This window comes from Coturnix japonica, chromosome 3 (assembly GCF_054131305.1).
Source record: "Coturnix japonica strain WE chromosome 3, WE-NBRP24, whole genome shotgun sequence".
NCBI lineage: Eukaryota > Metazoa > Chordata > Aves > Galliformes > Phasianidae > Coturnix > Coturnix japonica.
Window position 1 is genome coordinate 13,558,837 of NC_140665.1, and position 18,751 is coordinate 13,577,587.

General features: G+C 37.8%; 1 protein-coding gene across 19 annotated transcripts in view; it reads left to right on the forward strand.

Annotated features, from left to right (window-relative positions):
* Positions 1–18,751, forward strand: part of CDC42BPA (CDC42 binding protein kinase alpha) — a 141,784-nt gene that overhangs the window by 44,724 nt on the left and 78,309 nt on the right. For all 19 annotated transcript variants that reach the window (XM_015856962.3, XM_015856965.3, XM_015856960.3 and 16 more), the window contains 2 exons: positions 114–209; positions 810–958. In XM_015856962.3, coding sequence (XP_015712448.2) covers positions 114–209; positions 810–958 — 245 coding nt within the window. The remainder of the gene's footprint in view (positions 1–113; positions 210–809; positions 959–18,751) is intronic.

Here is an 18,751-nt window from a genome sequence, read left to right on the forward strand (position 1 = left end):
GAGTGAGTTTTATTTTTTTCCACATGTGATGTTAAAAAATAGCCAATTTGCAAGATGTGTTTCTGTGTGTATTTCACTTAAGTGCCTATAATAATTATTTTTTTCCCCTTCAGACAGCATGTTTTCGAGAAGAGAGAGATGTGTTAGTGAATGGAGATAACCAGTGGATCACAACATTACATTATGCATTCCAGGATGAAAACTATTTAGTGAGTATTGTTTTGATGTACATGCTAACAGGAAGTCAGATTCTTGGTTGTGATTTGAGAGACAAACATTGCTTACTAATTGTATATTCTGGACCATACAAACCTTATGAGCATCTGTGATAGGATTTAATTGGCTCGTTTAACTAGATTAACAAAAATGAAAGTGTTATTCTGTAATCTAGGGATTAAATGACCATGTTCAACTTGTAATAATTACTATAACGTCCTTGAATCTGTGGGTTTTTTCTCTTGGAAGGATGGTGCTCTCATTCAAAAGTATTTTGCGAAGTTGTGAAGACTTGAGAATTTAAGTATCAATACCATGTTTGACAGAGGAACACTGGATGAAGCTAATAACATTTTGTTTGAGATTTACTGTATATGGATACACGTAAATAAGAAAAAATATACAAGTAGATTAAATATTTAAATGAGATCAAAACAGAATTTTTGCAATATACTAGGATCTTGGAATTTGTAAAACTCTTGGTACTTTTTGCAATTAATAAATAAACTCTTATGCATTGATTAGGTTTTAGTTTCAAATTCACTCAGTAAGTTGTGTCTTCCCTCTGTTTTCTTGTTTTTACTACACCAAAGTACCTGGTTATGGATTATTATGTTGGAGGAGACCTGCTTACATTGCTCAGCAAGTTTGAGGACAGATTACCTGAAGATATGGCTCGTTTTTATTTGGCTGAAATGGTGATAGCCATTGATTCCGTGCATCAGTTGCATTATGTCCACAGGTAAGCAATTTTGGCTCCAGATTCCAGTTGGAATTAGAGGGAATTACTTGTTGGAGTAAAAATAATTCCCATTGAAGTGTTTAAACTACTAACGAGTATTTAACATAACAGTCAGCATGACTGCCTACATCTTCTGAATACTGAGATTTATTGATCGTCACGTACCATCTGATTAGAGACATGAGTAAGGAGATGTCATTTATATCCAAAAGAACGCATTGGATCTTGCATGTGTGTTGAAATTAATGATCCTTCAGTTATAAAAGCAAAGCTAGAAATTTATTTGTGAAGTGTGTCCATCTGTGAACAGGTTTACTAAAAGAATAGATTCTGGTTCTCAGTTCATTTGTTCAATCTATAAAAGTTGAAAAAACAGTTTTTGTATTCTGCTTTGGATTTCTCACACCCCCCAACATATTCTTTTGAACTTGAACAAACTGTCTTGAAAATGAAATGACGGCAACATTTACCTAAATAAGAAGCACTTAAACTGTGGTTCTTACCTGTACATTGGTATGTTAAAGAAGAATATATTTTGTTCAAAGGAAATTTTTAAGTTGCTTGTCCCTCACATATTTGCTGGCTGTGTTTGCTTTTACTGTAAGACTAGCATCATCTTTGCTTTATTGTATCATTCTCTGCTGAATTCCGTGGCAGTTCTAAGCAGAGCAAAGGATTACTTTACAAGAGACAGAAGTTTTAAATACACTGAATAAATTTACTTTGCTCGCTCTGATGGAAATCAGTGGGAAAACTCAGGTTCTTAACCTGGGTCATTAACCTGGCAGAACCAGCTCTTTTGACAGATCTGTTATTGTCCTTTGTCTGCACTGGCCAGTCCTGCTGTTACTGTTCACGTTTGTCTGATTGGCTTCAGAAAAATGGGTTTTTTGTATGTTTTTGTGGTTGTTTGTTTTGTTCGAAAGGAAGATTGCAGTTGGCTTTGGTTTGTTACTGAATTGTTTTCTTTTCTTTGACGTTGTGGCTTTTCACCAAGAAGCTGTAACTAGGAGTGCTTCGGTATGAGATTGATGCTAAACGGCAAACGGCTTTCCTGGAATATTTTGAAGTCTGCTAGTTTTGATGAAGGGCTGTGTACTTAATAAAGAGCTCTTTGTGATAATGCCTTTTGGAGAAGCCCAAGCCAAGTATTTTCCTTAATGGGTTTCTTGAATTTTGAAGATTTTGACAGTATATTTCTGACAAACTGTTTCTGCATTTAGGATGTGATGTGCAAGGCTTTGATATTCAGCTTTAACTCGGACCAAGCATTTCAAATGCGTTTGTGAGTGAACTGTTGATATTCTTCTGTTGCCAGGTGGAGAGTACCCAGCGTACTGCATTGACTGTGCTTTAACCAGTAAGCCTGCAGTAGTAACTTTTCTGAGGTGAAAATCTCATGTAGGTGTGAAGTTTGGATAGAACATGAGGTAGAGCTGCAGTCCAAAACAACATACTGGTTTTTATGCCCATGCTTCTATTACTATTGAACGCATAATAAAAAAAGCCTCAGTGAATTCTGTTTGTTTTGCGGCTTTGCCAATGAGATTCCTATGTTTACAAACCAGATTCTACATTTGGCATTTTGGCCCTTGGCACAGTCAGTCTGCGTGTTTCGTCATTAATACTGCTGTAATATGATGCCTGTTTCTAAGGGAATGTTTTGCAAAGATTAAAAACGTGATGGGAACCTGAGTATATGTTAAATGATCGGCTTCTGAAACGTGACCCCTCCAGTATTAGTAGGATGTTTGCAACAGTTAAAGCAAAAGAAAGGAAAAGAAAACGCGTGTAAATGCTACTAACTATTGTATTGGGAGTTTAGCTCTGGTTGCTTCATTCTTTCTAGTAGCCTGTTGCATGCAGCGAAAGATGCAGGAGAAATAAAAGGAAAATACTGTTTAAAATAAGAAGTAACGTAACAGCCGTGATAGCTGTATGTGAGGTGAATTGCCAATATCCATCAAGTTTTGTACTGAACTCTGTGTCATGAACTAGAAATCATGCCTTAGGCACACCTCTCTCAAGCTAACTGGCTGGCTTTCTCCCCCGTATGGTGAGATAGCAGCTTGTTTTGTTTTTGTTAGTGCTCCAGTTCTTTCAGTTTGGTTTTTCAAAGTAGCTGTACATTGTACCCTGATGATAGTTTTCTTTTTCTCTGGATATTTTTATACTTTTTTTGTTTATCATCTCATTGTGCCACTCTTGTTCTTTGAAGTTGTTAAATACTTCTTTGTTGTCAGCTGGTTTTGTTTGGGAAAGATACTGAACGTAGAGGTAGTTGGTGTGCAGAGCAGTCTGCAGTGAGATGAAAGTCACTTTCCCCTCTTAGAGTAAACTGATGAGGGCTTTCAAACATCAATGACAAGCAACAGCAATGTTAATAAAATTTCTTCAAGAGTGCTTCAGGTTTTTGAATTCCAGAATTAAATGCGATTTCTGCCATAGCATTGTGGGGTTATGGAATGAATTAATAGTGGGAAGGAGATGAAAATCTCATAGTGAAATTACAAATAGAAGTTGTTTTTGAAGCTGTCTCCTAATACTTTGTGAACCAAGATGGAGAGAAGTTGCTGGCTGAAAATATCATCAGGACGGCTGTTTGTAGGGTGACTTTTTTCACTTTTATTTGCTTCTGAAATAGTCCCGTGGTCTCAGCAGTAAGGTTTTGAAATAAATGAAACAATAACTTTAATAATTATTCATTTCTGATCAAATAATTACTGTGAGTCGACCTTGTAGTATTTTACTTGGTAGATAAACGATGGCTCAGAATGTAGGCAATACAGCATTTTCTTTAATACACTTCTTAGCCTTTGCGCTTGTCATTACTGCACAACTCTGACAGATCCAAGATTAGTCTTAGATAGAAACTTCATCTGAGTATATGTGCAGGTGTTCATGATGAGGAAGAAGGTACTTAAGTATAACTCTCTCTTCCTTGGGAGTTTGTGTTAAGCTTATACCTACCCCTGATGCTTTAAATAACTAATTTGTAATAATGAAGCTTGCTTGTAGGCCAAGGTCAAATAGTATCATGAGCTAGTTTCTGCAAATGGTACTGTCATGCAAGGGAATATAATACTTCAATTTTGGCATCAATATTGATTTATTTTGGATTTTACAGATTTTGGCACCTTCTTTCGATTTTTCAACTGTAAAAGCCTCGACAGGCATTAACTTGAATTTCAGTTTCAAGGATTTGCTGCTCCTAGAAATATTTAATTACTTATGGTATATATTAAAAGCTTATATTTGTATGTATCAATATTCAATACCCAGATTAAGGCTGCATTCTCTCAGCTCAAGTTAGTTACAGTTATTCATGTTATCTTACCTCAAATATGTGGAATTTGGTTTTTTTCCATACAATGGAGATGTTTTTTTAAAAAAAATCTGTTTATTATTTCAGTGGCAAGATGGATTTCTATGTATTGTATCTAAGATGGAAATTGAGGTGGTAAATGCTTCTTCTTGTCTAAATCCTTTTAAATTAAAAAGAAAAAGCAGCCTTTAGAAGGCCTACTTGTGCAACTGGAAGAAAAACAAACCTCGCTTACTTTCTTACTAAGAAAATGTTTTGGAAGGATTGTGAGACACCTGTGTTGTTATTTTTGTTGGTTATGTTTATGGGAGGAGAGCCGTGACTGCAAGGCAGGCTCTCAAGTTGCATGTATTTCAGATGCCCTCTTTTACATGTGAAAAGATAGATAGGCATGCAGAGCATAAACGAGTTCCATGAGGTATGTGAGAATCCAGTTAGTTTGATCAGTGTGTTTCTGGATTGCTAGCTGCTGCTCTTTTATTGTGAGGCATCTTAGAGTGCTGAATAACAGTATGTTTGTTTTTCTTTCCATTTTCTGTATCAGCTTCTAAAATGTAAGTCAGGCTTCACTGAAACACTTGAGTTCTTAAAATGTAGAACAGCTGAATTCTCAATGGAAGTGGCATCCTTTTTGAAGAAATATTGAACGTGAGGGAATAAATCCATTAGAGGGGTAAAGGAGCTGTCTGTTCCCTATCACAAATGCCTCTGCTTTATTTCTAACAAGTTACCATTTGTTCTCAGTAAAAATCAACTCAGGGACATCCCTGATATATTTACAGTAGATCGCAGGCAGCTGAAATCTGGGATTCTTTTCGGGATGCATTTTGCTTTCAACTATAAGTTTCAGTACCAATGTCTCCATTTCTGACTTGCTGAATAAGTGGTTTTCTGTTTTTGGGTGTATCCCATCATTCCTGATCATTAATTTGCCTAAGTGGAAAATTTGGGGGTGGGAGTTAGCTGCATTGCGCGGTATGTCTGAGTTGAGTTGGCACCAAGAAGTGCCAAGTGCTGTGGCCTTTGGTAAAGTGAACCGTAATTGTGGCTTTGAAAGAAAGCAGCAACATATTTGAGATGTTTATCAGGCTTTGCAACAGACGTAATGTCAAACACACACATGAAGATGTCCTTACAAAACGCTGGGAGTGAAGGAAATGGGGATAGAAAATTAAGGGAAAAATAACATAAGAGTATTTTGATAGTCTGCTGAAAATGTATTACTTTGAATTGTTGCAGTGTTGAGTTTTACATGGAAAACGGAAGGGCAGAGTTATTTTAGTGGGTATTTGGTAAGCTAGTGTTGTCTTGCAAGTTATTCCCTTACAGAGGTAGGAGAGCTCTGTGAGTCTGGGCTGTTTCTTCTCCATTTTTTTTTTCACTGAGAAAGGACTGGAAACAAAGGTCATATTTACTAACTCTGGGCTTTCATTCTGCTCCATGACCCCTAATGTTTTAAGTGCTGCTGGCTACTGCTGTAGTATGCCTTCAGGGTGGCACCCAGTATGGTGTGGGGTCTGTGTGAGGCTAATGTTATTTGGCCTGAATTTGCTGATAGGATATCCTAAGGAGGCTGTGGTGAACCAGAAGTATTTGAAATAAAAGACCTATATATGCTTACAGTGTCAACAGCAAGTGGATCAGACTGGATTTACCATGATGTAGAAGTCAAACAGCTTTGTACAATATTGTGTCTAGTGGAAGTGTTAATTGAAGTGAAATGTGTGTAATGGATGCATTAGCTACTGTGGACTCACATTCTGTGTTACTTGAGCAGAAAGAATTGAGAAACCCCAACTGTAATGCCTTAAGTGATGGTAGCATTGAGTGGTCCTTTCAGCAGAGGCACTTTTCCAAACCCATCTTTCTTCTCTCCCATTGTTCTGCTCCCCCCAAGATCCAGGCTGCAAACATCGCTTCAGCTCTGCTGAAGGGGTTTGTGGGGCTGTGCAGTGAACTGAATTGAGGACACAGGTCCAAGTTAGTAGTGACTTTACATTTCAATCTGGGTCAGTTCCCCAGTCTATTTGATGGAGAAAGAAAGAATGGGGAGATTGAGAGAATTATTTTAAGCTGAACTTGGTAATAGAATCATACGTTTCTAACACTGACTTTCCCAACATCCAGTGACTGCTACTTGAGATATATACGTGTTGAATTCTTTTACAAATATAATAATAACAAAAAAAAGGTACAAGAAACTGCAGTTTCTTAAACATGCTTAGCTGCAGGACCCTTGGAAATAAAACTACCTCTCCTTCCATGTCTGATACCTCCCCACTAAAGAGAGACATTCTCTATACAGTGGAGGAAGGCCAGCGAGGCAAGGGACACATCCCTCTGTTCTTTCTGGTGTCTCTGTCAGTCCTTTAGCATGACAGCTGTGTCTTTGTTAGAAAGAAGTCTCATAGTTAATCATCTAATAAACATTTCTTCTTTACCTATGTTTTCTTCTTTTAGTGTAGATTAGTGTATCTTCTGGGTGCAGTTGCTTCAAAGACAGATAGATGAGAGCATTCTGTTCCATGTTATGGAATCCTGTTTAGGTTGGAACTGGATTTGGTTATCATAAAACAGAAGTATGCAAAACTCTGTAGTGGTCACAGAAAAAAACTGTCCACATTATAACTGACAGCTCTGAGATGAGAACTTCCTCTGTGTCTTTATTAAGATAGAGGTGTTTTCAGAACTTTGCAACTTCTTTTGAAGACAGACATTCTCATTTATAAGCTGTTACTGTAAGAGCAAAGCTATAATTTTACATTCATTCTTTTGTGATTATTTCAGACCTGGAAACATTTTCTCTTTTGATATCCAGAATCAATAGTAGGGAAGTAAGACAAAAATATTTTCACTGTTTCTGACTTTTTAGTCCTGCTGACTGTGGTTTGGAGGGTGCAATTAGCTCACTGTTAGGTGACTGAGGATGGGGTTGGTTGCTAATGCTTCAAGTGATTTTGTTCTTGCTTGGGAGGCTCAGAATGATTCTGGCAAGAATGAGCCTGGCAGTTACCATGTGGATTCTTTGTTGCTCTGGAAGCTTTTGTTATGTTAGAACGAGGCTAGCTACCTGTTCTGTCTTCTACAGACTGTTTGATTTTTGTCTTTTTGTGAACCCAGTAATTCATACTACCTCCCTTAATTTACCCTTAAGTTTTCATTTATTAATACCCTGTTTGGTATCCTTCTTTTCAGTAAACGAGAACACCCTTACATGAATTAGAGGAGTTTGATTCCTGAAAGGGCAATTGAGGAAATTCTGTCCAGATAAACTTGTCTGCATCAGTGCTGTCCTACAGTAAACATTCACCTGAGCTGTTCTGTTGTTAGGAGATCCTACGCCATGTTCGTTTTTAATAATGACAAAACATTATTAGCTTATAACTTAAATGAGTTAAAAAATAGGTCGTTTAATATCCTGCAAATTAGAATACTGCTTACAAAGCAAATGCTTGAGTAGGGCTGTGAGTGGTTCTGTGATGGAAGGCTCTGTGGTTGGGGTCATGGGGGGGAAGACCTTGTATGGTTTTATTGGGAAAGTTGCATTAAATTCTTTATTGACTCAGGTGCTGTGATGTTTATGCTGTCAGTTTTTCTTTATTAGCTACTGGGAGTCAGCCTTCAGCATTTCCTCATGCAGCAGGAAACTGATACTGTAACTCAGTAATTTTCTATTAGTTATTGTGTGTAAAATCCAGGAAAAGGGTGTTGGAAAGGAACAAAGCAGAAAATGCCATCTAGAAGAGGAAAAACGGGGAGGAAGTCTGAAATTTCATCTGAATCAGATCTGGTGTAATGGTGTCAAAATGGTGTTTTCCTGTTATAGGAAGTCGAGCATTTAGCACAGAAAGGAGGCTGCTTTTACATTGCGCTGTCACAGCTCTTTTATGATTCTGCTTAAGTGTAACCGCTGAAAATGTTCAGGCCTTAAATTGCTGCCTGAGATGTTAAAACATTATTCATTTCTTTCCTCTTTAAGCAAGCACTATGCCTTGTGCTTTTTCTTACGTTGGAAGAAAATCTTTCACATGTGCAGCTTGCTTTTGAAGACTTTGAGCAAAACTATCCTTTATTTGTAATGATGTAATTTTGGTGTATCCAAGCAAGCAGCTCACTTCTTGTTTTTCTCATTGTTTTTAAAGTTTGGAGGCATTTTTCTGCCAAGCAACTGCAGGAGTTACTGGCGTACATTTAGACTAAATGCTTTCTTCTGGGACAGCTTCTGGCTACATTCTTCATTCAGTCTGCAATCAGGGCTTTTAGGGAGATATTACAGTGCTTATTTTATCTGGATCATACTTTCAATATGCTTTTTGTTTCTAGCAACAATGAAAGGAAAAACACATACAGAACTATTTATATCTTACATTCATTAATAAACGTCTGTGTAGTAGAACAGTAGATGTACGTTCAACCTTTATTGTTCCTGCATGTTTTCTGGTGCTATAAAGATTCTCTTACAAGTTGAACCCACCTGAACACATTCTGAATGGCTTATGGGAGGAGAGTCTTCAGGATGCACTTTTATTCTTTCCCTTCTTTTTTATTTTGTAAGAATAATGCATTAATTATTTTCAGATATTTTTAATCTCATCATTATTGTTTTTGTGTGATTTAAGCATAAATGTCTGTGCATTCAAGAGATCTTCTGTTCCATCTGAGGAGTCATTTCTACAGACTATAAAATATTATGTAAAAGTAAGGAATTCCAATTTTGATCTGTAGTTCACTGCTCTTTCAGAAAAAGAATATTCTTAAAATCCACTTGAGGTGTCAGAGATATCATAGACTAATTGAATGCTTATTTTATGTGTTAATGCCTTGGTATGTTATGTTTATGCAAGCACAGGTAAGCACAACTAATCATATTAAACATTATGTAGACCTGTGGTATCTTTGCTTAGATAGTTATTGCTGGAGCTTGTTTCAGATTGACTAATTTTTTACACCAGAAACTTTATACTGTCTGCAGTCGAAGGATGAACATACAGAATCAGAATTTTCTGAGGTGGAAGAGACCCACAAGGATCATTGAGTTGAACTCCCAGCTCCCCACAGCACCACACAGAATCCAAACCCTATGTTTAAAAGAGTTGTCCAAACACCCCTTGAACTCTGATAGCTTGGGGCTGTGCCCACTGCCCTGGGCAGCCTGTTCCATGCCCTCTGCCCTCTGGGGGAGAGCCTTTCCCTAAGCCCAGACCTTCCCTTGTCTCAGTCCCATGCCATTCCCTTGTGTCACTGGAGAAAATATATTTTTTTATGGACTTGCATCAGAAAGCAGTTATTTTGTTTTCAAGAACCTGAAAACAGAACGGATGTTGAAACTTAAATGACAAAAACATGATTTGCAGTGATGTCTATTGCCTAATGTGCTCAAAAGCAAATTATTGCAAAGGTGCATGTCTTAACATAAACATTAATTTGCTTATTTTGTTGCTTAAAATCATAGTTCCTAGAAAATGTTTGCCTGAGATTCCATATTGCTAATGTCATGATTGCTTTTGACAGTTAAATGCACAGGAGAGTTGTGCATACATGCAATACTGAAATGTATAACATTGTGATTCCCATTTGAATATCATAAATGAGATCAAGTTGTCTCTTATCATCAACAAATCAGAGGGATTCTGGAGATGTCAAGGGTGAAAATTGCAGCAATTGTTTATTGCAGTATTCAATGTCAAGCTCCATCCATTCTCATAGACTTAATTCCAGTGAAAAGGAATAAAAACCTCTAATAACTGTGATGTCTGAAGTTAATGTAAGATGCCTTACCAAAAAAAGAACAAAACACAACATACATGAAAAAATGTGGAAGCTGCTCACTGCAGTTTCCCCGGGGAGATAAAAGCTTTTTCTATGAATATAACAACATCCAAACCTTGTCCAGAAGTTTTTAAATGAGTTTGTAACTTCTGCACTATGCCAGCATGGCTTGTTGATTTGCCTCCTTATCTTTTACATGCGTTGGCACAATCTTTCTATGATGCTGTCTGCCAAAATGGTGCCTGTCTCAGTGTATTTCTTCTGTCCTCATCATGATTTACACTAATACTTTACAGTATGGTGACAAAGCCAACATAAAATCTCTAATGTGCTGGAATATTTTGCTAAAGATTGTGGAGAAAAAAAGACAGCAGATTTTCATTTCAACTTCAGTGTTTTTCTTCTTTAAGAAAGATGAGTAAGCATTTCACAAACATCTTCTGTTCCTTGTATTACTTCCCAATTCCCTAGTACTAGATCTGTGCAATTTGACATGAATGTAATATTATTAACAGCATCAAAAATCTTTTCCTTTCCTGTGTTCTTGAGACAGTAACGAAATAACAGTCTGTCTGTCAACAAGTGGGAATTTTCTGTTGGTACATGAAACAAGAATGCCACGAACAGGAAAGAAGATGTTCTCAGGACCCTGTTAGAAATTTTGACAATTCCGACACAGTTCCAGTTTAATTTGGATATGATTTAAATTGTTAAAACTGATCTACTTGAACACGATGCAGTCATTACTAAAGATGCATGTACATTTGAGCTGAAAATGGAGCTGAAAATGAATACTTGGGATGTATATGATTGTATGGGATTGGTATTGCAGACTTTGACTTCATTTTATGGCAGTAAGGGTTCGTGTCTGATGGTGTGATGCTGGTTTGCACATGGTGTGGTTTAAACGGGCAGGCAGCTGAGCACCACGCTGCTGTTTGCATACCACCCCTGCACTGGGATGGGGGTGGGAATCAGAGAAAAGGTACAACTTGTGGGTTGAGATAAAGAAAGTTTATTAGGACAGACATTGAAGGAAAAATAGTGATTAAAAAGAAAATACAGCACAAGTGATGCACGATGTAGTTGCTTACCACCAGCTGATTTAGGAGTAGCAGCAGCCCTCCTGGCCTATGTTCCTCAATTTTTTTATTCAGTATGGTGCCATGTGGTATGGAATATCTCCTTTGCCGTTTGGGGTCAGCTGTCTTGATTCTGTCCCATTCCAGCCTCTTGTGCTTCACCAGGTTCCACTCTGGCAGAGTGGTATGAAAAGCTGAAAAGTCCTTAACTTAGTGTAAGCACTGCTCAGCAACAACTAAAACACCAGTGTGTTATCAACCGTGTTCTTCTAAATCCAAAGTATGGCATTATATCAGCTACTAGGAAGAAAAGTCAAAAACTTGCCAGTCAAAACTAAGATTCCATTCAGATAGCATCAATAATAATTTTATTGAGGTTTATATTTGCATTATTTATTAAACAGAAGAGCTCTGAATACTCTTATCTGCTGTATGGTACTGTGCAGAAGGTCAGAGCTAGTCCCTTCAGTAGGTTTTATTACAGAGCTTAAAAGCTGAATGTTAACAGAACAAGAAACATGATTAGCCCAAACAGTGCAACTGGTAAATTCTTGCTAATGTTCTTAAATAAGTGATCTCCCATTATATCACGCTTTGTTGTACATGTCAATAATAGGTTGTTGTTCTTTGTCGTTATTATTTTATTGGGTCTTAAGAACCACAGGATCATCTAGGTTGGAGAAGATGTTCAATATCTTGGTAGGTCAGGGTGATGGTACAGCTCCAATTCTTGTCACTAAGTCATATCCCTCAGTGCAGCACCCACAGTTTTCTTAAATACCTCCAGGAATGGGACTCAGCCACTGCTGTGGGCATCCCGTTCTGATGTTTGACCACTGTGTCCATGAAGAAATTCTTTCAGATGTCCAATATGTTGTAGCTTTAGAGCATTTCCTCACAATTTACTGGAGTGCTTCTCCTTTTACTGGCACATGTGGCTAAGGAAGGCTTTTGACAAGCTCTGCTAATGTATACATCAATAAAACATGTGTATTTGTCTCTGGTTTACTTGCTGGTTTAAGTTCTGATCTCATTTGCCACTCTAGAGCGTTGGCTTTTCAATTTGAATTCCAGAGAGAGGAAGGGCTCAGATGGAGAATCATTAATATTGCCATTAAGAAAATTATTTAAGTTAAAATATCAACTAATTCTATAAAAACAAGTGTTAAAATCATTTAAAACTGCTTACTAATAAGTTCTGAAACACACCTGTAACATTACCTATAAACAAGGACTTAATGTCAGTCTCCTTGTTAGCCAATAGATGCACAGTAGGCAACTAATTCTACTTAAAAGACAAGCAACAATGAGATTAACTGTAGGCTAAATGACTGAAAATAGCAACTTTGATCCTCCAAGTGACCAGCTATTTAAGTAGAGGAGGAGATGAGAAGGTAAACAAGCATGGGAGTAAGGGAAGCAAAAAGAGACTGAAAACATAGGTCACAGCCGCTTTGTTTAAGGAGCTGAAGTGAATTCCAGATCCAATCTGTGTAGGTCACAAGTCTGTTACTTCGAATGTAAGTTTGTTGTCGAAAAGTAAACTATCCAAACTGTCTCAGAATAGCAAAACAAGGGGAAAAATCCTGTTCAGGTAGTAAAGTTTTTTCAGATTGGTACAGCAGCTTTCTAGGAGTCTTCTGTTTCTACCTTGGGGTCCTCCTGGACCAAAAATAAACCTGCATGCTTTTCAATTTGAATTAACTCTGAACAGCTGGAAAGCTCACATCAAATGTCTGGGTATATGTATCTCAAAAGATTCCTTGGCAACCTCTCATTCTCTCATGCTCTCATTCAGGCTGAGGAAGGCTGGTCCTGTGTGTGAGAATGCTGTGCTAGGCATGGTTGCCCTGATATGCTGCTGTAGGTGTTTCAGCAGGGAAGCGCTGCATTTCTGCTCAGTGTGCTCAGGTTCACCAACTGGGTGTGATGTCCACTTTTCATCTATTTAAAATACACCTGTATATAATTTGGAGTCTTAAGTGTGTAAAAAGAAGTAAAAAAATACAGTAATAGAATGCATCATAGTGGAGGTGTGTGGATTTGTATGTTCCTTCATTTCTGTGTTCATCATGGATTCAAAGCCAGTTATTTTTCTCTCTGGCTCCTTCTACTGATGGATTCTCCTGCGCTGTTTGTTTCTGTAGACTTAGTTGGGGGTTTCCTGACAGAGTAGTGATACAGCTACTTATCTGGATACATAATAACACACAGGAGAAGATAAAGTCCTTCTCTGCTACTTTCTTTTCCATATTAAACTTTGTAACTGCCCACTTCTCTGAGACACTGGTTTTCTTACTGTCCATCATCAAAGCCTGGGAAGCTTCAGCTTGGGCTAAACCTGTATCAGCAGCAATAGTCAGGCTGAACTAGCAGCTGTGCATGTGATTGACGTGGAATAGTGCCATATTTGCAATGCAGTTAAGAACACGATCAAGTTGCAACAGGGAAGCAAAAGAGGTTATCCTAAATTTAGTTCTATTCTTTCAGTGGTAGTGGATTCTTTACTCTCCACTGTTCTACATTTTTAATTGCTGACTTTGAAAGAATGTGCTTTCCCATTAGCATTTAACCTGTAGGCTATTAATTTAGGACACAGTTAAGTGGAAGATGTATTTAGAAAAAAACATGCTTTTCTCTGTTGTTCTTCAATAGCTTTTCCCTTAGCCCCACTTTTTTTCTCAGTAGGCATTCTGAACAGCACCGACTTGTGTTGAAAATAGAAGGATCACGGTATCTGTGTAGCTACTGAGTGTAACTTTATTGGATGAAGGAAGATGAAAAAGGATCTGTGCAGCACGTTAAAGCTGCTGCATAGCAGTGTTGTTTTCTGAAACATTCTTTTTTCTGCTAGGCAGTCTTAAAGGAAATGTAACTTCACAGTGACCTAGGGGGAGTACAGTAAAATTTATAGGATATAGTAGTGCTGCTTCATGTACTTGCAACTGCAGTAGCAAGAGTGTGATGCATACACTTGTTTTCTCAGTATGGTGTTACTTCTCAATGAAAGCATTTTTTTATTATTATTTTAGCCTCCAGAGTTTACTTCACATAACCCAAGAATAAGAAACAATTGCTTTAGATATTTTGTAATATACTTTTTTTTGTTTGTTTGTTTTACATGTCTTTAAAGTACATTGCACTTTTCTTCTGTGTATCCCCTCTGCTCCTTGGTACATTTTTATGGCTTTGTCACAATTTTTATCGTCACCACGTAAGTGGAGGGGAGAGGGATAAAATCAACCTCATCTTAGGACTATATATCCTTCGTTTGGGAAAATGAAAGGCATCCAATGTTCTCATAACTCATTTCTGTACAGACCTTCTTTTCCCTTATCTCATTTTCTTTACAGAATCACCAAGGTTGGAAAAGACCTAAAAGCTCATCCATTCCAACCATCCACCCATCACCAATAGTTCTCACTAAACCATGTCCCTCAACACAATGTCCAAATGTTCCTTGAACACCTCCAGGGTCGGTGACTCCACCACCTCCCTGGGCAGCCCATTCCACTGTCTGACCACTCTTTCAGAGCAGTAGTATTTCCTAACGTCCAGCCATCAATGAAGATACTGAAGTATATTTTTGTGTATTTATATCTGTGGATTTTTTCCTTTAGGAAGATGGGAAAGGTTTAGGGTTGCTGTAGGGTGCAGTATGGATCCAGCAAGTTATTTTGTTTCTTGATTTGCAACTCACATCTTACTTCATCTTACAGATATTGCTGATAATTAAAAAACACCATATATTTGTCAATGCAGATGTACATAAATAAAAGTACATATTAAACGTTGTTGTATTGTCCTGACAGCTTTTGAATGAGATTTCTTCCATGAGTTACTTTGTTAGCATCATCAGTGCATTAAAAATATGTGGAAAATGTGTTTTGATTGCCATTGTCAAATACAACTGGGCCCTCAGATTATGTTGTCTAGTTTACTCTTAGAATTATTCAGCGCAATCAGATGTCTCAGACAATGTACAGTTATACTGAAATGCAGAGAGCAAAGATTATCCAAAATGAGAATCAAAGGAAAGCATTTATCTGCTTATAGATATGTATTAATGTTTTCAAGTATAGGTAGTAATTTACAGTATAACAGCTGGGCATATTCTGGATTCCTCTTTAGCCTCTTCTTTCAGGATTTCTTGGCAGATGGCATTCACAGATGGACATAACATTCTTAAGGAGCTTACTCTTTCTACTTCTTTGCCCTCCAGTAACTCATGATACTATTAGAAAACTAAAAGCTTTGACATGAATTAGCCTTACTTAGCAGACTTTAATTTTTTAATCTTTAGAATATGCTGCTTGGCAGTGGTGGTGGAGTTCTTAATCTGTTTACTTAGTCCTTAGAAACCAAAACACAATTCTGATAAAGTTGGTTTGGCAAAATGTAGCAGAAATGGGCTTTTTCAGGTATTTTTGAATTGTCATTTTATTTTTCTTCCTAAATTTTGGAGGGAGAAAATGTCGAAGGATACGAAAGAATACAGTTCAGTGACCCCAAAATAACTCAGTGGAGGCTCTGAAGAGTTCAAACAAGCTGCCTGTGTTCTGTTGTAATTACACTGAAATCTAAAGTAAATCAATCTAATATTTTAAATTTGGTGAAAGTCATTTTTATCAGCATTAACATCAAGCTGTTTTTAGCAAGTATGTTTACATAAGCGCCTAATATTCTGTTAGAAAAAGAGCAAGTTATGATGGAGATTGCTGAGTTCACTTGTGTGGTAGTTATTTGTCTATGATGTGCTTAGTGTTGTTCCTCAGTATTCATGCAGCTTTGGCCTTGAACATGAAGGCTCTCATTCTCTCAAGTGCTTACTCAAATGGTCATTTTCTCTGATGAATGTAGTCAGTGTGGAGTTTCTGTTGAGGAATGTGAGACTATAAGCAGGATGATTGGATCCAAAAAAAGCATTGTGACAGCTGGAAAAGCTAGAGATGCCCTCAGCTGGGTCCTCCACTTTTATGTGTTAGTAATTTAGTAGAAAACTCAAAGATAACAGATAAAGGTAGAGAAATGAAATCTCTTTTATTGGTTTTTCTTTTCTTCTTCTACACCCCCCCCCCCAATAAGTAAATGAAAGTTTTTCAACTTCTCCTTCACAAATACAATCTAGTCTATCTTAGTAATACCTCTAGTTCACAACCCATTTTCAACTGCTTTTTATTTCAGGCCCTGCAGAGCAATACATTCCCTCTCAGCCTTTTTTTTACAGATGCCTCTTAACTTATTGTTGTGCATTCAGTGTAGACATAGTTATTCAGTGACATAAAGGTATAAATTAAACATTTGCTTTCAACCTTCTTCTGGGAAGTAGTTGGGTTCTGCAGAATAAACCTGACGTGTCTTTCTAGTACCCAGGGCTCCAAGCCTGGCCACAGTACTCCAGAAGAGGTCTCATGAGGGTAGAGTAGAGAGGGACAGTCCCCTCCCTCTCCTGCTGGCTATGCCACAACCCCAGATACTGTTGATCTTCCAGGCAGCAAGCCCACAAAACTGGCTCATGTCCCGCTTTCTGTCCACCAGGACCCACAAGTTCCTCTCCATAGGGCTTCTCTCCTTGAGTTCTTTACCCAGGCTGTATAAATACCTGAGATTGCCCTGACCCATCTGCACCACCTTGCATTTGGTTTTTTTGAAACTCATTAGGTTCTCATTTGCCCAGTTTTCAAACCTGTCCAGGTCCCTCTGGATGGCATCCTTTCTTCTGCTGGATCAACTGCACCACTGAGCTAGGTGTCTTCAATAGACTTGCTGAGAGTGCTCTCAGTCTCACTGTCTGTGTCATTGATAAAGACATCAAAGAGCACTGGTTCCCCTGGGGGAGACCACTTGTGTCTGGCCTCCACCTGGACTTAGCTCTGTTGACCTCTGACTTTGACCATCCAAACAATTCCTTATCCACAGAATAGTCTTCAAATCTTTGTCTCTCCAGTTTAGAAATAATGATGTGGTACAAGACCATGTCAAAGGCCTTTCACAAGTCCAGGTAGATGGCATCAGTTGCCTTCTTTTTGCCCACCAGTGCTGTCAGAACATCATAAAAGGGCACCAGGTTGGTCAGGCATAATCTGCCCTGTAACTCCTGCTCATCCTTCATGTGCCTTAGCTTAGCTTCCAGGGGGATCTGCTCTGTGGTATTTCCAGGCACTAAGGTGAGGATCATTGGCCTAGAGTTCCCCAGGTCTTCCTTTTTAAAAAATGGGGGTGAACTGTGATGCAGTGAATTTCAATATGACTAAATCTTGAGCCAGGTTTAAGGCAGTCCTCAGATAAGAAAAGCAAAAGGTACCAGGGGATACTGCTACCATAGCTGGCACTGCTGGTGATGGAGAGAAACCATACAATGATGGTCGGTTTCAACAGAATAAAAGTGGTAGCTAATCTGTTAATAGTATTTAGTACCAAGTGTCAACTCCTCCTGAAACTGCCATGTGAAAGAAAGACTGTTTTAAGGGAACAGAGTCATAGATCTTGTGATTACCGTAGTTCTGAGACACAAGAAGACTTGTACTCTGTGCCCTACTGCAGCTGCTGGCTTGTGTTCTGAAGTCATGCTTATTAGAATAGTCTTATATAAAAGCATGGATTCTTACACAGAGAAAACAGAGGGAAAGGATCGGCAGTGTAGATGGCAGCTTGTTTTGCAATGGTTTGAGGGCAGTCCAGCATTTGTTATTTTTAAGTGTCAGTAATGTCCAAGACTAACCTTGATTGCTGTGTGTTTTGGGGTAAGAGAGGGTTTTCTGTTTTGTCAGGCTTCAGAAGAGGAAAAGAAAATTTTACATTTGAGCCAATTTCATAAACCTGCCTGCTATTAAATGTCAAGACATGATGAAGGCAATTTTGCCTGTTTACCTGTCATATCTTTGCAAAGTTTAGAGTTTTATGAACTAGAATTTCCAGAGCAAAAATGTTCAGGTTACTGATACTGACTTTTTTTTTAATCTGAAATGTTATCAGTTCTGGAATGCATTGATTACTTGAGTTTCTAGGCCTTTAATTGTCTGCCATAAGGAAATGCAGGCAACTTATATTTTTATTTCATAGGTGTTTAAAATAACATCATAAAACATACATAACGTGTAAATCAGCATTGTAATGTATACTACATTTAAAATGTTTCTAAAATGTCACACACTCTTTCTGGTTTCGGTCTGTAAAACTGACAAGACAATGGAGATAATGGTTAGGCATGCAAGAGACTTTACCTTGATATGCCATCCAAATTAATTCTTAACAGAATGATGGTATTTAGCCTGAATGTGAGAATTTTCTCCCTGTCTGTCTGGTTCTGACAGTTGATTAGCAATTCAGATGAAAAGCAGTAGCTACAAGGAGTATGGAGCTGCTGAATACTTATCAAAAGGAATTTTTCAAGTCATTTATTTTTTGAGAATTAGTAAAACAAGTGAATGTAGGCGGTTTCTAAAAATAACTGTGCTTATTTTTGGACTGTTATTATAGTTGAGATGGCCATTATTTGAAGCCAATCCATATACACAAGGGTCACAAGGAAATAGTTTTCCTAAGTAAAAATGTACTGTGACATTGTAGTGTTATGTGGTAGAGCATTTATTTATAAGTCTGTAACTCCAGTCAGTT